At 43.6% G+C, this 18,059-nt stretch overlaps 1 protein-coding gene across 1 annotated transcript in view; it reads left to right on the plus strand.

Moving 5' to 3' along the window:
• Nucleotides 1–7,949, plus strand: part of LOC120875344 (ADAMTS-like protein 3) — a 70,107-nt gene extending 62,158 nt beyond the window's left edge. The window contains exon 8 of the mRNA XM_040257111.1: nt 7,726–7,949. Coding sequence (XP_040113045.1) covers nt 7,726–7,949 — 224 coding nt within the window. The remainder of the gene's footprint in view (nt 1–7,725) is intronic.
• The last annotated feature ends 10,110 nt before the right edge of the window (nt 7,950–18,059 follow it).

Here is an 18,059-nt window from a genome sequence, read left to right on the forward strand (position 1 = left end):
TGTAAGTCTTGAGGGAAGTTGCCTGTCTTTGAGGTTAGATAAATAAGTTTAAACTATTTCTGATATTTTATAGCTTTTTCAACAGAGCAAACATTTGTAGGTTTTAGAAACAATAAAGAATCTGCCCGAGTTTCCCCCAGCCTCTGCAGTTCTTGGAAAACATCCCCATGTGTGGTGGTGATGCTCTAGGTGTTGAGATGCTCCTTCCCTCAGTGCTAGAGACCTTTATCTCCCCTTCAACATCTACAAACTTGCCAACTCTGGCTTTATTTTCTGAAATCCCTTATCTGTGTAGAACATCACAGTCTGTGCAAACTCAGTGTCCTATACCCCTTGCCATACTGAGGTTTAGGTTTAAAATGGAATTATCTCTACGTGTGGACATGGGGAGAGAGGAAGGAGAGGTTTAATGGAGAGAGTAGCATGGAAACATATACAGTATCGTATGTAAAACAGATAGCCAGTGGGAATTTGCTGTGTGACTCAGGGAACTCAAACCAGGGCTCTGTGACAACCTAGAGGGGTGGGATGGAGGTTCAAGAGGGAGGAGACATAGGTATACCTATGGCTGATTCATGTTGATGTATGGAAGAAACCAAGACAATTGTAAAGCAATTATCCTTCAATTAACAACAAATAAAGGGGAATTATCTATGATCCCTATCATTTGCAGGGTTTGGAGATTCCAAAGCCTTCTGGAACTGACTTCTGATCATTCTTGGGGAGCTTGCACTGCCCTGAACCCTCTGCTTCTCACTCACTCTGACACAGACCTGTTGTGGTCTCTCTTTTGCCCTCCATCAGCCGAGAATGCACAACTCACTTCCTTGACTAGTTTCTGTTCACAGTAAGACATCCATGAATACCAAGCATTTGGCAAATATTTCAAGAAAAGCCAAAGATTCAGGGGTCATGGCAAAGGCATATCACCTCTCAGCTCTATTCCTCCCTGTTCTTGCTCACCCACAGCCTTCCTGTCCTCACCCCTAACCTCTTGGGATTGCCGTGGGAACTTGAAGTTCTCTCCCTCTTATACAGCCCCTGCCCACACACTCATGCAGCTAAACCTTCCAAGGTGTTCTAAAGGAAAAGCATCACCCTCTTTAGAAGACAGCCAGAGTTATATACTGCAGAAAAGAACAATTTCTTCTTTTTTTTTCCTTAGTTGCTTTACAATGTTGTGTTAGTTTCTGCTGTAGACCAAAATGAATCAGCCGTATATGCACATATATCCCCTCCCTCTTGGATTGCCCTTCTTACATCTAAAGGGAGTCTCTTGTAGACAGCATGTGGATGGCTCTTCATTTTCCATCCATTCAACCACTCTGTGGCTCTGTGTTGGCTTCTGTACAGTAGCTGAAGCAACCACATGTCCCAGTTTTGAAGGAGCAGCCTCATGCAGATGAATTTGTCATCCAGCTCAGCTCCCGATTGTCTCTCTAACATGTGTGCTTGTCAAAGCAGCCTACAGTATTAAAAACAAACAAACAAAAAAACTTTTAATTTTGTATCGGAGAATAGCCAGTTAACAATGTTGTGATAGTTTTGGGTTAACAGTGAAGGGACTTAGCCGTGCATATATGTGTGTCTTTTCCCCCCCAAACTCCCCTCCCCTCCTCAGCCTGCTGTATTTTTTAACACCTTTTCATAACTAAGGACGTGCCAAGACCTGTCTGTGTCCCACAGGGAGACTCTCATCACCTAGATTCAGGAGGGCTGGAAGCGAGACCCTCAGGATCAGGTTTTCGCTACATACCCAGACATGCACAGTCCTGTGGGACTGGAAATGTGGTCCCTGATGGCCACCAGGGTCAGAAGATTTGGAGGTGTCCCCTGAGTGGCAATTGCAGAAATTAGGGCTCCAAATGAGCATGTCAGCTGCTTTTCTGGGTGATGCTGGTGAGATGGAGTAAGGCGGAGGGCAAGCACCAAGAGGCCACTACAGCTGACAGCCTACCTTCCCTAAAAGCAGCGACACAGGCCACTAAATGTGAGTCAGACCTGAAGCTATCCCTCAGACCAAAGCTCCAGGACAAGCAAAGAGACCTCCTCCTCAGAGAGGCTGGAGGTGTGTTTCAGGGCACTGCCTGGGCAGTGCTCGGGAGGTGGTAGCCTGCCAAGAACCATCTCTCTGATTGCCACAGTCCCCTGGGACCCAGGAATGCAATCCCCCCAGCCCCTACACCTCCCTATCCTCCCACTGCTTCATCCCACCCCTGTCCCTGCTCCCTGCCCCCAACCCCTGGCCACCAGAGCCACCAGATCAAGGTGCATCCCCTGGGTGGCAGCTACAAAAACCACGGTACAAGATACAAATGAAGACAAAAACAGACTCATGGACTAAGAGAACCTTTGGTTACCAAAGAGGTATGGTGGAGGGGGATAGACTGGGAGTTGGGGATCAACATATATACAGTGCTATGTTTAAGATAGATAACCAACAAGGACCTCCTGTACAGCACAGGGAGCTCTGCTCAGTATTCTATAACAACCTAAATGGGAAAAGAATTTGAAAAAGAATAGATACATGTATATGTATAACTGAATCACTTTGCCGTACACCTGAAACTAACACAACATTGTTAATCAACTATACCCCAGTATAATATATATATATATATATATATATACACACACACACACACACACCAGGGCACCAACAGTAACGTCTTCCCTGGTGGCTCAGTCGGTAAAGAGTCTGCCTGCAATACGGGAGACACAGGTTCAATCCCAGGGTTGGGAAGATCCCCTGGAGAAGAAAATGGCAACCCACTCCAGTATTCTTGCCTGGAGAATTCCGTGGACAGAAGAGCCTGGTGAGCTACAGTCCATGGGGTCACAAAGAGTCGGACACGACTGAGTGACAAACACTTTCACTTTCACCCACAGTAAAGCTTGCTTCCAGGGAGCACCGGCACCACAGAGCATGGCAGAGGGTGAGCTTGAAGACAGCTCCCAGCCTCAGTCGTCTCTGGAAGGGATCACTGTCAGTCCCCAGATGCAGGTTTTGTCAGAAACCTGTCCCGTGGACATAGTCAGGATGCTTAGCTAATAGGCTTCCTTCAAGGAAGAAGGAGCAGCTGGGTCTCTGGCCTCTCGCTGTGCCCTGGGGGAGTTTAAGAACTCTTTCTCCACTGGTCAGAATCCTATGGGACCCACAGATATAAGCCCCATTAGCCACCAGAGCCACATGATGCGGAAATGTCCCCTGACCACAGTCACAGAAATCAGGGTACCAGATACAAGTATGAGCTCTCTTCCAGGTGACTCCATTTATTACAGGTTCCCCTGTCCTCCAGAGTCAGTGGTCCAGAGGTGTCCCCTAGATGGCACCCGCAGAAGTCAGGGCCAACTTGAGTATAAGCTCTCTCCTGGGAGATTCTAGAGCTCTGGAGCACGGCAAAGGGAGAGTATGACGGTGTCACCCGCTGGGCCTTGTCCCTGGAGTGTTCCAGCAGGCTCCTACGAGTGTGTGTTAAACTAGAGGCCTGCCCCTCAGGCCTCAACATGTTTATAGCAACTTATCATATTCTCTATTCCTGCCTTCAAAATAGATTCATCTGTACCATTTTCCTAGATCCCACATATATATGTTAGTATATGATATTTGATATTTATTTTTCTTTTTCTGACTTACTTTACTCTGTATGCAGACTCTAGATTCATCCACTACAAATGACCCAGTTTGATTCCTTTTTATGACTGACATATAAACATGGGGTAGGGAGAATGGAAAAGTGGGACAAACTGGGAGATTAGGATTGACATACATACACTACCATGTGTAACATAGAGAGCTAGTGGGAAGTTGCTATATAACACAGGGAGCTCAGCTTAGTGCTCCATGGTGACCTAGAGGAATGGGATGAGGGGTGGGATGGGGGCGCGAGTTGGGAGGGAGGGGATGTATGTATACATGTAGCTGATTCACTTTGCTATACAGCAGAAACTAACACAACATTGTAGAGCAGTGTACCCCAATTTTTAAAAAATAATAAAATGCAGTTATTTTAAAGAAAAAGTTTATCCAATTCTCTATGCAGGTCCGCTCTTCCTCTTATTTTCCCTGTTTCAGTTAATGGTACCACCCGCTATCTGTATGTTCTCCTTAAATCCTTTTTCTCCTTCACTCCCCTGTATCAAATCAGTCACCAAGTCCTATTGGTTTTTCTTCTTGAGTATTTACCAAGTTGATCTATTCTCTCTAGTTTCCCTACTCCCACCCTTTTGTGTCTCACCTCAGTTGGTTCAGTGACCACCTAACTGGTCCTGCTGACCCTTGCCTGACTCTTCCCCATTTGCATCACATCCAGGACAATGTTTCTAAAGCACTAATCTGATATGTTACCACTGCTTCAAATAATTAAGCCATTTTCTATTTCCTTTAGGATAAATTCCACCAAACTCCTTACTATGGATAATATTAATAAATTTTCATTTTATGGGCACCTGCTTACCTATTTAGCCATCTCTCCTTACTCCCACTCCATGTACTTTAAACTTCAGTCATAAAAAAAACTCAATTTATGATTCCCCCAATGCATTATATTTTCCTTCATGTCTGTGCCTTTTTGTACACCATTCCCTCTATGTATGTAAAACAATTTTCCCCCAGTTCCCACCCCCTTGTCCTCATGTATTAGCTTAGCTGTTCCTGCATGTTAAAATCTTAGCCCTCTCTCCAGTCTGCATTAAATACAGTTTTTATGTGCCAGTGGCATCCAGTGTTTATCAGAAGCCCTATGTCATGTTATTGCAATCATCTGTTGCCCCGCAAAGCCCCCTTCTAAAATTAAGTTTCTTGAGGAGACCTAGTACACATCATATCCTTAGTTCCAGCATAGAGTCTCACACAGAGTAGGGATTTTGTAAACATTTTTGAATGAATGAAACAATGGTAATGATTTATTTCATTTCAAAGTATGAGATATATAGTCAAAGCTGTACTCAAAAGAAAATTAATAGGTTTAAATATTTTAAGTTTTTTAAAAGCCAATTCTCTGGTGGCTTAGTCAGTAAAGGATCCACCTGCAATGCAGGAGACCTGGGTTCGATTCCCGGGTTGGGAAGATCCCCTGGAGAAGGGAATGGCAACCTACTCTAGTATTCTTGCCTGGAGAATTCCATGGACAGAGGAGCCTGGCGGGCTACAGTCCATGGGGTCGCAAAGAGTCAGACACGACTTAGCGACTAACACTTTCCCCTTTTCACAAATACTAACTCAAAGTTTTAGAAATTTCCATGTGAGGAAGAGTTACAAGGAAATTTCTTTGATTTGACAGCTATCAGAAAACAAAAGCAAACCACCTGCTTAAGGATAAAACATTAATAATGCTCCATTTAGAGTTGGAAGCAAGAGAAATGTGCCTGCTCTAACTTATTATTCAGCATTGTTCTAGAGACTTTAGTTAATACAGTGCAATAGTTAATAGAAAAATACATAGGGCTTCCCTGGTGGCTTAGATGGTAAAGAATCTGCCTGCAACGCAGGAGACATGGGTTTGATCCCTGGGCCCAGAAGATTCCCTGGAGAAGGGACTGGCAGCCCACTCCAGTATTCTTGCCTAAAGAATTCTGTGGACAGAGGAGCGTGGCAGGCTACAGTCCATGAGGTTGCAAAGAATCAGACATGACTGAGTGAGTAACACTTTCACTTTCATAAATATAAATATAGGAAAAAATGATAAAACTGTCATTACATAGAGGTAATATGATTACTATTAAAAAAAGAAGAAAATTACTTGAAAACTATTCAAAATAATAAACTTTAGTAAATGATTAGATACCAGATAAATATGCCAGTGTTTATTGCTTTCCTAGTTGTCAGCAATAAACAACTATAAAATATATTTTTAAAGAGCCTGCTTACTATGGAAGTAAAAAATATGCCTAGTAATCTATCAAGAAATATACAGGACCTACCTACACTGGTTAACAAGTAAGTTCTGGAGGAGAGTACATGGGTGTGAATTTCAGATCCAGGGTTTGCTAGCTGGTATCCTTAGGGAAGTTTAACCTCTCCTTGTGTTTATATTTGAAAAGAAACAACAACAAAAGATAAGTACACCTGTGATTAGCACTTCTCTGAATATTTAGTGTTAGGTAAAAGACGACCAGGTACACCAAAAAAAAAAAACCTCTGACAGGCTTTAATGGCGGAGCGCTCCCGGGCGGGGTTCCCGGACCGAACGGGGCAGGTCGAGGGAATCCGCGCGGAACCGCGTTGGGAGTTTGTTTATATATGCACATCGCGAGGGATGGCTGGGTTAGTGGATGGGAGTTTGGATAGGCTGCTGGTTCGCGGCGTTGCGAGCTAATAGGTTTCTCTATGCGGCTGAGGCGGCGCGGTTCCTGCAGCTGGGGGCGGGGCGGCTTTAGCTGGCGGAGTGTGCTGTCCTTGGTCCCTGGCATCTGGGAGGCTCCCTCCGTTAGGGACTTCCCCCGCCGGCGGGGGAGAGGAGGGGCGGCCCATCATGGCCCCCGGGGTCCGACCTTACATTTAGGTTCTGGGCTGGTTTTGCCTTGACCAGCTTCCTTAGCTGTAAGACAAAGCTAACAATGGCTGCTTCCCCAGAGTTGGAAAAAGACTGAGAATCTAAGGGTTCATGAAGCATGTGTTTTGCCTTTTGTGAGATGCATAGTAGATTTCATAATTAGAGCAGTGACATCTCTTTTTTGTCAGAAAGCCTTGCAGTGTCTGCCAGTCTCTCTAGGCAGAGCACTGCAGGAAGATGAGACATCCTCAAAACCAATAACTTTGCTGGATCTCAGACATCATCCAAGGTCACCCCAGCTCTTAAGAATCAAATGAGGGACTTCCCTAGTGGTCCAGTGGTTAGGACTCTGTGCTTCCAATGCAGGGGGCCCGGGCTCAATCCCTGGTCAGAGAACTAAGACACCACGTGCCACACAGTGTGACCAAAAAATAAATAAATAAAAAGACACCAATTTAGAAAAATGCAAATGGACTTATTTTTTTTAAAAGGAACCTAATGCGATTCCTCTGAGCTTCATACCCCACGGCCCAGCAAACTGCTGAGACTTCGAGACTTCTCGAGATGTGAGGGAAGAAATTCTTTCAATCCCTCATGTTCCTGTCTGTGTCCCGAGATGTCACGTATAGTCTGTTCACCCTACACTGACCCAAATGTAAAATGCAACCCTTCTTTGTGTTCCCTGATATTATCCTCTTCCACAAAAGTGGGGATGAGCCAAATCTATTTCCCTAAAGATTTTGTATTCTTCCTGAAGGAGGAATGTCACATTTCATGTGCACAGTGGGCCATTTAATGGTCCACATTTGAGATTTTTATTTCCAAAAGCCTTCTTTGCGACAACTCACTGCTAGGAATTTCTGTTTCTCTGCCTCCACATTGATCTGGCTTCATCAGCTCCTCTCTTCCAACCAGTCTTGCATTATCTTTACTCAACTTCAGACTACTCTCCCTTTCCATTGCAGAGCAAGCCCACCCTCTTTGGCTTCTGTTCTTTGACTCATAGATGTAAACTACCCCCGTACTCAGCTGACCAAAGCCCTTTGCTTCAGCAGCATCCCTCACCTGCCATAGAGGAGTGGTAGAAATAGAAAGAGCCATCTTTCCTATTACGTGTGATGAAACCCATTTGCTGGCTTGTGGTCGGAATGCTAAATGGTATTTGTCATATGATTCTGTGGCTCTGTTCTTAAAGGAATTTGCCTTTGTCATATCTGTTTTTATTCCAAAGGTGTCCCTCAGCCTAATGTAACTTGGTTGAAGAAAGGAGGATCTCTGAGTGACAATATTTCCTTGCTTTTCAATGGATCCCTGTTGTTGCAGAACCTTTCCCTTGAAAATGAAGGAACTTATGTCTGCACAGCCACCAATGCTCTTGGAAAGGCAATGGCAACATCCGTCCTCCACTTGCTGGGTAAGCACCAAGTCCTTGTTGTCTTCAAGTGCTTCCTGTAATATGTGCGAAGTAGGACTCGGTTTTGTGGATTCTGGAGTCAAGGAGTAAACAAGTGGACGTTATATGGTTTTAACTATTGCTGTCACTGTCCACTTACAAACAGGCACTAAATCTAATACTCTGTCTTACCTGTTCTTCTCTCAGAAGGCTATGACTGCCTTGCTGCTGCTTATCTGCCTAAGAACCTACAATGAGATATAAACTTTCTGCCCAGAATCAAGATCCTTCATCCTCTGCCTCTATGTGTGTGCTTGTGTAAGTTGCTTCAGTCCTTTCGGACTCTTTGTGACCCCATGGATTGTAGCCCACCAGCCTCCTCTGGCTGTAGGATTCTCCAGGCAAGCATACTGAAGTAGGTTGTCATGTCCTCCTCCAGGGGACCTTCCCAACCCAGGGATCAAACCCACATCTCGTTCATCCCCTGCATTGGCAAGCAGGTTCTTTATTGCTAGCGTCACCTGGGAAGCCCATTCTGGCACTACATCTCCTTAATTTATAACCCTGGCCTCTGTTCTAAGCTAGCACTAAACTCTGTTTTAGGCAACGCACTTTTGCACACTGTGATTCAACACCACACACACACACACACACACACACACAGCTTCCCACCTTGTGATCCAACACCACACACACACACCATGCTCTGGAAATCTGGCTCCCATTCATACTGCTCTCCCAGGAAGAAGTGGCCTTCACTGCCTTAGTCATGTTGCCCCAATACCTCCCATTGATAGCTTACGGTGAAGAGTGCCAGATTCATGATCTCCGAAGGAGAGAATTTTGCTTTGGGACCAAAGACAGTTTCAGTCACTCAGAACTTCAAATGGCCAAAGCTTTATTACAGTGAAAAAGGGCCAGAGAAAGCTTCTGACATAGACATCAGAAGGAGGTGGAGAGTGCCCCCACTCACCAGTTCAAGTGTGGCCTTATATACTTTTTCAATTGGCTACAGCAATAGATTAAGAGAATATCTCAAGGTTTTAAAGGTCTTTCTAGACCCACTCCCACAACATATATCTTAAAATAACAGGAATAGTCAGAAGGTTTTTCTTAAGAAGGAGAAACATGTCCTCAAGCAAGATACATTGTTGTTATATAATCATTAGTTCAGTTCAGTTCAGTCGCTCAGTTGCTCTGACTTTTTGCAACCCCATGAACCGCAGCATGCCAGGCCTCCCTGTCCATCACCAACTCCCAGAGTCCACCCAAACCCATGTCCATTGAGTCAATGATGCCATCCAACCATCTCATCCTCTGTTGTCCTCTTCTCCTCCTGCCCTCAATCTTTCCCAGCATCAGGGTCTTTTCCAATGAGTCAGTTCTTCACATCAGGTGGCCAAAGTATTGGAGTTTCAGCTTCAACATCAGTCCTTCCAATGAACACCCAGGACTGATCTCCTTTAAGATGGTCTGGTTGGATCTCCTTGCAGTCCAAGGGACTCTCAAGAGTCTTCTCCAACACCACAGTTCAAAAGCATCAATTCTTTGGCGCTCAGATTTCTTTATAGTCCAACTCTCACATCCATACATGGAAAAACCATAGCCTTGACTAGACAGACCTTTGTTGGCAAAGTAATGTTAGCTCTGGGCTTAAAGAAAGTTAGTCTTAGGGGAAATAGATTGTTGTAGCAACTCAGAGCTTAAGAAAAAATGTCTTCAGTGACTAAGACAAGGAATTTAGAAAAAAAGTTTGTCCCTTTCTCCTCCTCGAGGGTCCTGGTCCTCTTATTGACCTACCTAAGAATTACCTCTTTCACTGTCCTTTAAACCACCTGAATTCTCATCTCCTATGTGAATCCTTCTCTGATTGCTTTGGACCTCTCCTTTCTCACCGCTTGGTCCCTGACTGAGTCCTGACACACATTAGTCTCCAGTTGTTTCTTCCACTAAACTGTGGGTCCCTTCATGCTAGAGACCATGTCTAATGTTTCTTTTGTGCCCTAAGAATATAATATATTATGAGGCACCAAGCAGGTGCTCAATAATTACTAATCAGTGGAGTCAGTATTATAGTTTGGGAAAGGTCATTGCAGTGAGCCCCTGGAACAGGATGGCACTTGGATGCTTCTGCTGCTGTCTTTAGGGATAATATCTGGAGCTCAGCAAACTCTTGACACCAGAATGAGCATCAAGTTGCGATGGTTTGAAGACTCAATAAATAATGCTCCTCTTTCTCCCCAGAGTTTGGAAGCAATTGAGAGTTGATCACAGAAGTCAGCTAGACTGACATGAGATATCATTCATTACTCCCCCTTTGTATCTCCAGCACCTCAGACAGGTGTACGTATTAAATAAGTGTCTCATAAATGGATAATATTGGATCAGTGGCAGAACCGGTATGAGATTATAGAATCCACTGCTGAACTAAGGGGATGATGGAAAGAGCTGTCTCCATGGCTTTTCCTGTTGGCAGTTAGAGGAACCCAGAGACATAAATGGGTTTCCCTGATGGTTCAGCAGTAAAAAAAAAATCCACCTGCAATTCGGGAGACCCAGGTTTAATCCCTGGATCGGAAAGATCACCTGGAGGAGGCAATGGCAACCCACTCCAGTGTTGTCGCCTGGGAATCCCGTGGACAGAACAGTCTGGTGGGCTACCGTCCCTAAGGTTGCAAAGAGTCGGACACAGCTGAGCACACATGCAGGCACAGAGACACAAATAGATGGGGAGTTGGAATAGTCACGCGTGAAGCCCTTTCATGTTCATTACCTCTTTTGATGTTTACAATAGCACAGTGTTGGGGGCAGTAATCTTTTATCCAGTTGTATAAATGAGGAAACCTGAGACTCATAAAAGTGTGTGCTAGAGCCCAAATATATAGTTGTCTCTTTCAGTGTTCCTCATATCACCCCCCTGGACTCTCAGTGCTAGCCAGAAAGACCTTGGTATGCCTCTTGTTGTTGTTCAGTCTCTGAGTCATGTCTGACTCATTGTGACCCCATGGACTGCAGCACACCAGGCCCAAAGACCTCTGTGGTCCTCTAGGATCTTAATATGGAAGATTTTCAACAGATGGGGTAGGCTTAGCCTGTCTAATGCTAGTGCCTTCCCTCAGGTCCCTGAAAAGTCAGTTCCAGCCTTACCCCCTTCATTCCCCGCTCCACTCAGGGGTCTGCATGGTGTCTCAGTTCTGCCCCACACATCTCTTCTCTTCAGACATCTCTGCAGTTGGGCAGCTCATGACTCTAGTCACGTGACTGAGGAATCAAGAATGACGTCACACAATATACAGCATTCCTCCACCATTGTCTGCTCTTACACTTATGCTGCACAACTTTCCTAAAAGCATGCACCTGTCACCATGTGAGGTCCCCTCTAAAGCATCACCCCTTGTCCTGTTCCCAAAGCTGTCTGGAGGGGAGGAGCCTGTCAGCCCCAGTTGCTTCCTCCAGTCCCTTCTGGAATTCTGGTGAATGTATTTTTTCCTACCTTGTTCGTTAGGCTGTAAACCCTGAAGACATGTAGAGATGCTATGTGTTAATGTAGCTAAGAACCTGTTCAACTTGTCCCTTCCATGTGGAACCTTAAAAAAAAATTCACTCCTGAGGAAGCCCAGGGAGCTCATATCCCAAATGAGCATCATTATTTGTGGTAACACAGGTATTGGTTTTCTAGTTGCAAAATGATCGCTAACTTGGTAAATGTCTACAGGGGCAAGATTTGCTAAGGATTGTTGAATCAATTCTTTCATTGGTCTTCTTTCACAAGTATGTTTTCCCACACATATTAACTTTGTTATGTATCAGTGCTTAGTCACAAGAACCTAATCGAAGTATGTCTTGCAAAACTCTTTAAGAGGCCGAGAGAGAGGCAGAGTTAAGAAAATCAAAATGTTTATGAGAATGAGGTTTAACTCTGTGGCTGAGGACTTGCAAAGCATGAAGATAATGGGACCCTTCATTCTCAAAATAGTGACATATTATCTACAGCTACAGATTCATTCTAAAGGAGATCGGTCCTGGATGTTCTTTGGAAGGAATGATGCTAAAGCTGAAACTCCAGTACTTTGGTCATCTCATGCGAAGAGTTGACTCATTGGAAAAGACTTTGAGGCTGGGAGGGATTGGGGGCAGGAGGAGAAGGGGACGACAGAGGATGAGATGGCTGGATGGCATCACTGACTCGATGGACGTGAATCTGAGTGAACTCCAGGAGTTGGTGATGGATAGGGAGGCCTGGCGTGCTGCGATTCGTGAGGTTGCAAAGAGTTGGACACAACTGAGCGACTGAACTGAACTGAACAGATTCTTTATTGAGAATAAAGATCCTTGGTACTTAGGATAAAAAAGAAAATCAGAAATGCCTGTATCCCAGGGAACCCATATTGCTGATCTCAGCTCCTTGTAGCTTAAAATGAGTGAATTGCAGAAGGACACACAGAAGTTGCTGTCTGATCTCATGTTTTATTATGTCTACTCTATAGGAACAGTAAAGGCTACATCATTTCAATCTTTTAAATCTTTAGCTAGTGTCTTTCATTTTCAGGTTCTGTCACGTAGAATGTAACTCTGCAAATAGAGATTCTAGAGATGTGGATGCAGGGAGAGCATAGAAGGAGAAAATCGTGTTGAGTGGCCATTCGACAAGCCAGCTCATGTTATTTATGAGATGATTATCTAGGGGTATTTACGTGATACCATTTTCTCTTCTTTTAGACATAATGCTACCATCCTTACAAGCACCTTCATCCACTCATTCATCTTGGTCTGTTTGCACTACCATAACAACGTAGCACAGACCAGCATGGAGGGGGTGGCTTATAAACAACAGGCATTTATTTCTTGTAGTTCTGGAAGCAGGGAAATCCAAGATCAAGGTAGGGCCAGATCTGATGTCTGATGAGGGCCAGCTTCCTGGTTCACAGACAGTCGTCTTTTTGCTGTGTCCTCTTATGGCCAAAGCGATAAAGGGGCTCCCTGGGGCTTCTTTCATTAGGGCACTAATCTCATTCATGAGGGCTCCGCCTATGTGACCTAATTACTTCCCAAAGCCCCCACCTCCTGGATGTTAGGATGTGACACATAAATTTTAGAGAGACACAAACATTCAGACACAAACAAAGCCATGTTCAACAAATATTTGCCCAGTGCTTGCTTGCTTTTGCCAGAGCTGGGAATACGTAGATGACCTAGCCCTTGAGAAGCTCATAGTCTAGAGAAGGAGATGCTCACGTGAACAGATATTTTGAAGCAGAGTGACAAACGTAGTAATAGTTGTTTGTTGTTCAGCCGCTAAGTCATGTCTGACACTTTGCGACCCTGTGGACTGCAACATGCCACACTTCCCTGTCCTTCACTATCTCCTGGAGTTTGCTCAAATTCACGTCCATTGAGTCGGTGATGCTATCTAACCATCTCATCCCTCATCCTCTGCCACCTCCTTTGCCATTTGCCTTCAGTCTTTCCCAGCATCAGGCTCTTTTCCAGTGAGTCAGCTCCAAAGCACACAGGTAGCTCTGAGGAGCGGTCCCTAATGCTCTCTGGAGAAGCCAACCATGTTTCCACATAAGTCAGGATGTTGCTCTGGGAGGAGGAAGAAGAATGTTCCAGGCAGAGAAATCAGGATGTGCAAAGGCAGAGAGAAGTTCCATGTGGAATGGAACATGAAAATCAAATGAATACCTTCAAATCAGTGAATTAAAAGATTGGATACTCATGAGGCTGAAATTGCTGGTAAAGGTGACATCTTTGGAATATTTAAATCTTTGATTTATTGAAACTACCTACATTGTTCTACCACCTCCTGCACACACACACATGCACCACACACACACACACATACACACACACACACGTGTACATCGTGGAATATGCCAAGCCTTCAGTGGCTATCATTTCAAAGAAATTCATTTGTCACCTTAACAAATACTGGCTGAGCACCTAAGTATGTAATGGGTCTAGTCTCAAGGATTTGGCATTCCAGTCGGAGAGATGGATAATAAACCAGTAAACAAATAGTGTACAGGATATTTCTCTGTGGAAAGTGCTATGAAGAAAAGGAAATAGGGTGGTGAGCCCTGTGGTGATTGCACATCACTACTTTAGCCTTCTGAGGAGGTGATACGTGAGTCCAGACCTAAAAGATAGGGTGGAGCCATCCATCCCAAGAGGTGAGGAAAGAGCATTTCTGGCAGAGGGAACAGTAAGTGCGAGGACTCTAAAGTGAGCACAGGCTGTGCATGGTCAAGGAACAGAAAGAAGATTCGTGTGGTGAGGGTTCGGTGGGGTAGAAGGAGAAGGTGTGTGAGATGAAGCTGGAGAACTTCTGAGGACCAAATCATTCAAGCCTTTGAAGGTCAAGGTAAAGACTGGAGTTTCATTCCAAAAACATGAGAAGCCACTGAGGAGTTCTATATGGGAGGAAATAATGATCTACTTTTTCAATTCATTTGTGTCAAAAATCATTCATCATAAAATGAAAAAAAAATCAAATTGGACCTCATCAAACATGTGCTAATCAAAGACACTATTAAGAATATGAACACATAAGCCTTAGACTGGGAGAAAGATTGCCAGTCCTGTGTCTGATAAAGAACTTATATCCAGAATATATGAGGAACTATTACAGTTTAACAATGAACTCTCCCCTCCCCGAGAAAGACAATGGCAAAAGACTTGAAGTTCACAAAAAAGACTGACAGATGGAATCAGGAAAATGAAAATTGAAAGCACAATGAGATGCAGTATCGTGCCTACCAGAAGAGTGAAAACCAACTGATGCCGTAAACTTTTTGGCATCAAAAGAAATTCCCAATGCACTGCAGATAGATGGATAAAATGGGACAACCACATTGGAAAACTATGTGGCAGTTTCTAATGAAGTTATGCACATACCTACCCTTGACCCAACAATTCCATTCACAGGTATTTACCCAAGAAAAATGAAAACATGTTCACAAAAAAAGAAAAACATACAAGCATGTTCTTTAAAGTCTTTACTTCATAATGACTATTAATAGGAGAATGGATAAACTATGGTATATTCATACAATGGATTAGTATTCAGCAATAAAAAAGAATGAGTTACTGATATACACAGCAATATGGATGAATCTCAAAAACATTATATTAAGCAAAAGAAGACAAACAGAAAAGAGCACATGTTGTATGAAGTCCAAGAACAGATAGTACGGATGTATGCTGACAGAAATAAAGAAGTAGTTGCCTAGGAGGAGGGGCAGTACAGTTCAGTTCAGTTGCTCAGTTGTGTCCAACTCTTTGTGACCCCATGGGCCGCAGCACGCCAGGCTTCCCTGTCCATCACTAACTCCCAGAGTTTACTCAAACTCATGTCCATCCAGTCGGTGATGCCATCCAACCATCTCATCCTCTGTTGTCCCCTTCTCATCCCGCCTTCAATCTTTCCCAGCCTCAGGGTCTTTTCCAATGAGTCAGTTCTTCACATCAGGTGGCCAAAGTATTGGAGTTTTAGCTTCAGCATAAGTGCTTCCAGTGAACACCCAGGGCTGATCTCCTTTAGGATGGACTGGTTGGATCTCCTTGCAGTCCAAGGGACTCTCAAGAGTCTTCTCCAACACCACAGTTCAAAAGCATCAATTCTTCGGCACTCAGCCTTCTTCACAGTTCAACTCTCACATCCATGCATGACCACTGGAAAAACCATAACCTTGACTAGATGGACCTTTGTTGGGAAAGTAATATCTCTGCTTTTCAATACGCTATCTAGGTTGGTCATAACTTCCCTTCCAAGGAGTAAGCGTCTTTTAATTTCATGGCTACAGTCACCAACTGTACCAGTTTTGGAGCCCCCTAAAATGAAGTCTGGCACTGTTTCCACTGTTTCCCCGTATATTTGACGTGAAGTGATGGGACCGGATGCCATGATCTTTGTTTTCTGAATGTTGAGCTTTAAGCCAACTTTTTCACTCTCCTCTTTCACTTTCATCAAGAGACACTTTAGTTCTTCTTTGATTTCTGCCATAAGGGTGGTGTTATCTGCATATCTGAGGTTATTGATATTTCTCCCAACAATCTTGATTCCAGCTTGTGCTTCTTCCAGCCCAGATTTTGCGTGATGTGCTCTGCATATAAGTTAAATAAGCAGGGTGACATTATACAGCCTTGATGTACTCCTTTCTCGATTTGGAACCAGTCTGTTGTTCCATGTCCAGTTCTAACTAACTGTTGCTTCCTGACCTGCATACAGATTTCTCAGGAGGCAGGCAAGGTGGTCTGGTATACCCATCTCTTTCAGAATTTTCCACAGTTTCTTGTGATCCACACAGCCAAAGGCTTTGGTGTAGTCAATAAGCAGCAGTAAATGGTTTTCTGGAACACTGTTGCTTTTTCAGTGATCCAGTGAATGTTGGCAATTTGATCTCTGCTTCCTCTGCCTTTTCTAAATCCAGCTTGAACATCTGGAAGTTCATAGTTCACATACTATTGAAGCATGGCTTGGAGAATTTTGAGCCTTACTTTGCTAGCATGTGAGATGCGTACAATCGTGCAGTAGTTGGAACAATCTTGGCATTGCCTTTCTTAGGGATTGGAATGAAAACTGACCTTTTCCAGTCCTGTGACCACTGCTGAGTTTTCCAAATTTGCTTCCATATTGAGTGCAGCACTTTGACAGCATCATCTTTTAGGATTTGAAATAACTGGAATTCCATCACCTCCACTAACTTTGTTCGTAGTGATGCTTCCTAAGGCCCACTTGACTTCACATTCCAGGATGTCTGGCTCTAGGTGAGTGATCACATCATTATGGTAATCTGGGTCGTGATGATCTTTTTTGTACAGTTCTTCTGTGTATTCTTGCCACCTCTTCTTGATATCTTCTGCTTCTGTTAGGTCCATACCATTTCTGTCCTTTATTGTGCCCATCTTTGCATGAAATGTTCCCTTGGTATCTCTTAATTTTCTTGAAGAGATCTCTAGTCTTTTCCACTCCATTATTTTCCTCTGTTTCTTTGCATTAGTCACTGAGGAAGGCTTTCTTCTCTCTCCTTGCTATTCTTTGGAGCTCTGCACTCAGATGGGTATATCTTTCCTTTTCTCCTTTGTCTTTAGCTTCTCTTCTTTTCTCAGCTATTTGTAAGGCCTCCTCAGACAACCATTTTGCATTTTTGCATTTCTTTTTCTTAGGGATGGTCTTGCTCACTGCCTCTTGTACAATGTCATAAATCTCAGTCCATAGTTCTTCAGGCACTCTATCAGATCTAATCCCTTGAATCTATTTGTCATTTCCACTGTATAATCATAAGGGATTTGATTTAGGTCATACCTGAATGGTCAGGTATGGTCTTCCATTCACAAAGTAGTGGTTTTCCCTTCCTTCTTCAATTTAAGTCTGAATTTGGCAATAATGAGTTCATGATCTGAGCCAGTCAGCTCCCAGTCTTGTTTTTGCTGACTGTATGGAGCTTCTCCATCTTTGGCTGCAAAGAATGTAATCACTCTGATTTTGGTATTGACCATCTGGTAATGTCCATGTGCAGAGTCTTCTCTTGTGTTGTTGGAAGACGGTATTTGCTATGACCAGTGTGTTCTTTTGGCAAAACTCTGTTAGCTTTTAACCTGCTTCATAGACGAGAGGACACTTTGTGAGTGATGAAACGTATATACCTTGCTCTGGATCATGGTTGCCTAAGTACATACAATTGTGAAAACTCATAGAACTGCATGTTTGACATATGAGCATTTTTTCTTATATGAATTATACCTCAATAAAAAAAGGTGTATTTTTTTAAAGAAATGCATGTATGTCTTGCCTTGAACTGTCTTGCCTTTATGAAATCTGACATAGAGTTAGTTATGACATCAGACACACTGGGTTCCAGTCCAGCTGCAGGACCCTGGAGAAGTCGCATAGCTTCTTTCCACTTCTACCTCTGCAAGTAAAAATAATCTAAATCACAAGATGGCTATGAGAATTAAATGGAAAATTGATGTTAAAGTGTTTAACTCAATACCTATCACCTGGAAACTTCTCAATAAACTTAGTTATTTCTAAAAAATGTTTTAAATAAACTGTAGGGCACCTAAAAATGTGTATTGTTCTGCTTTGTAAATGATATGCAACTTAGGACAAAATTCCAAAATGAAAAGGAAGCACCAGAAAACAGTTAAGCTAAAGGCATAGGTGTTCT

Source organism: Oryx dammah, unplaced genomic scaffold (assembly GCF_014754425.2).
Source record: "Oryx dammah isolate SB20612 unplaced genomic scaffold, SCBI_Odam_1.1 HiC_scaffold_16, whole genome shotgun sequence".
Classification (NCBI taxonomy): Eukaryota; Metazoa; Chordata; class Mammalia; order Artiodactyla; family Bovidae; genus Oryx; species Oryx dammah.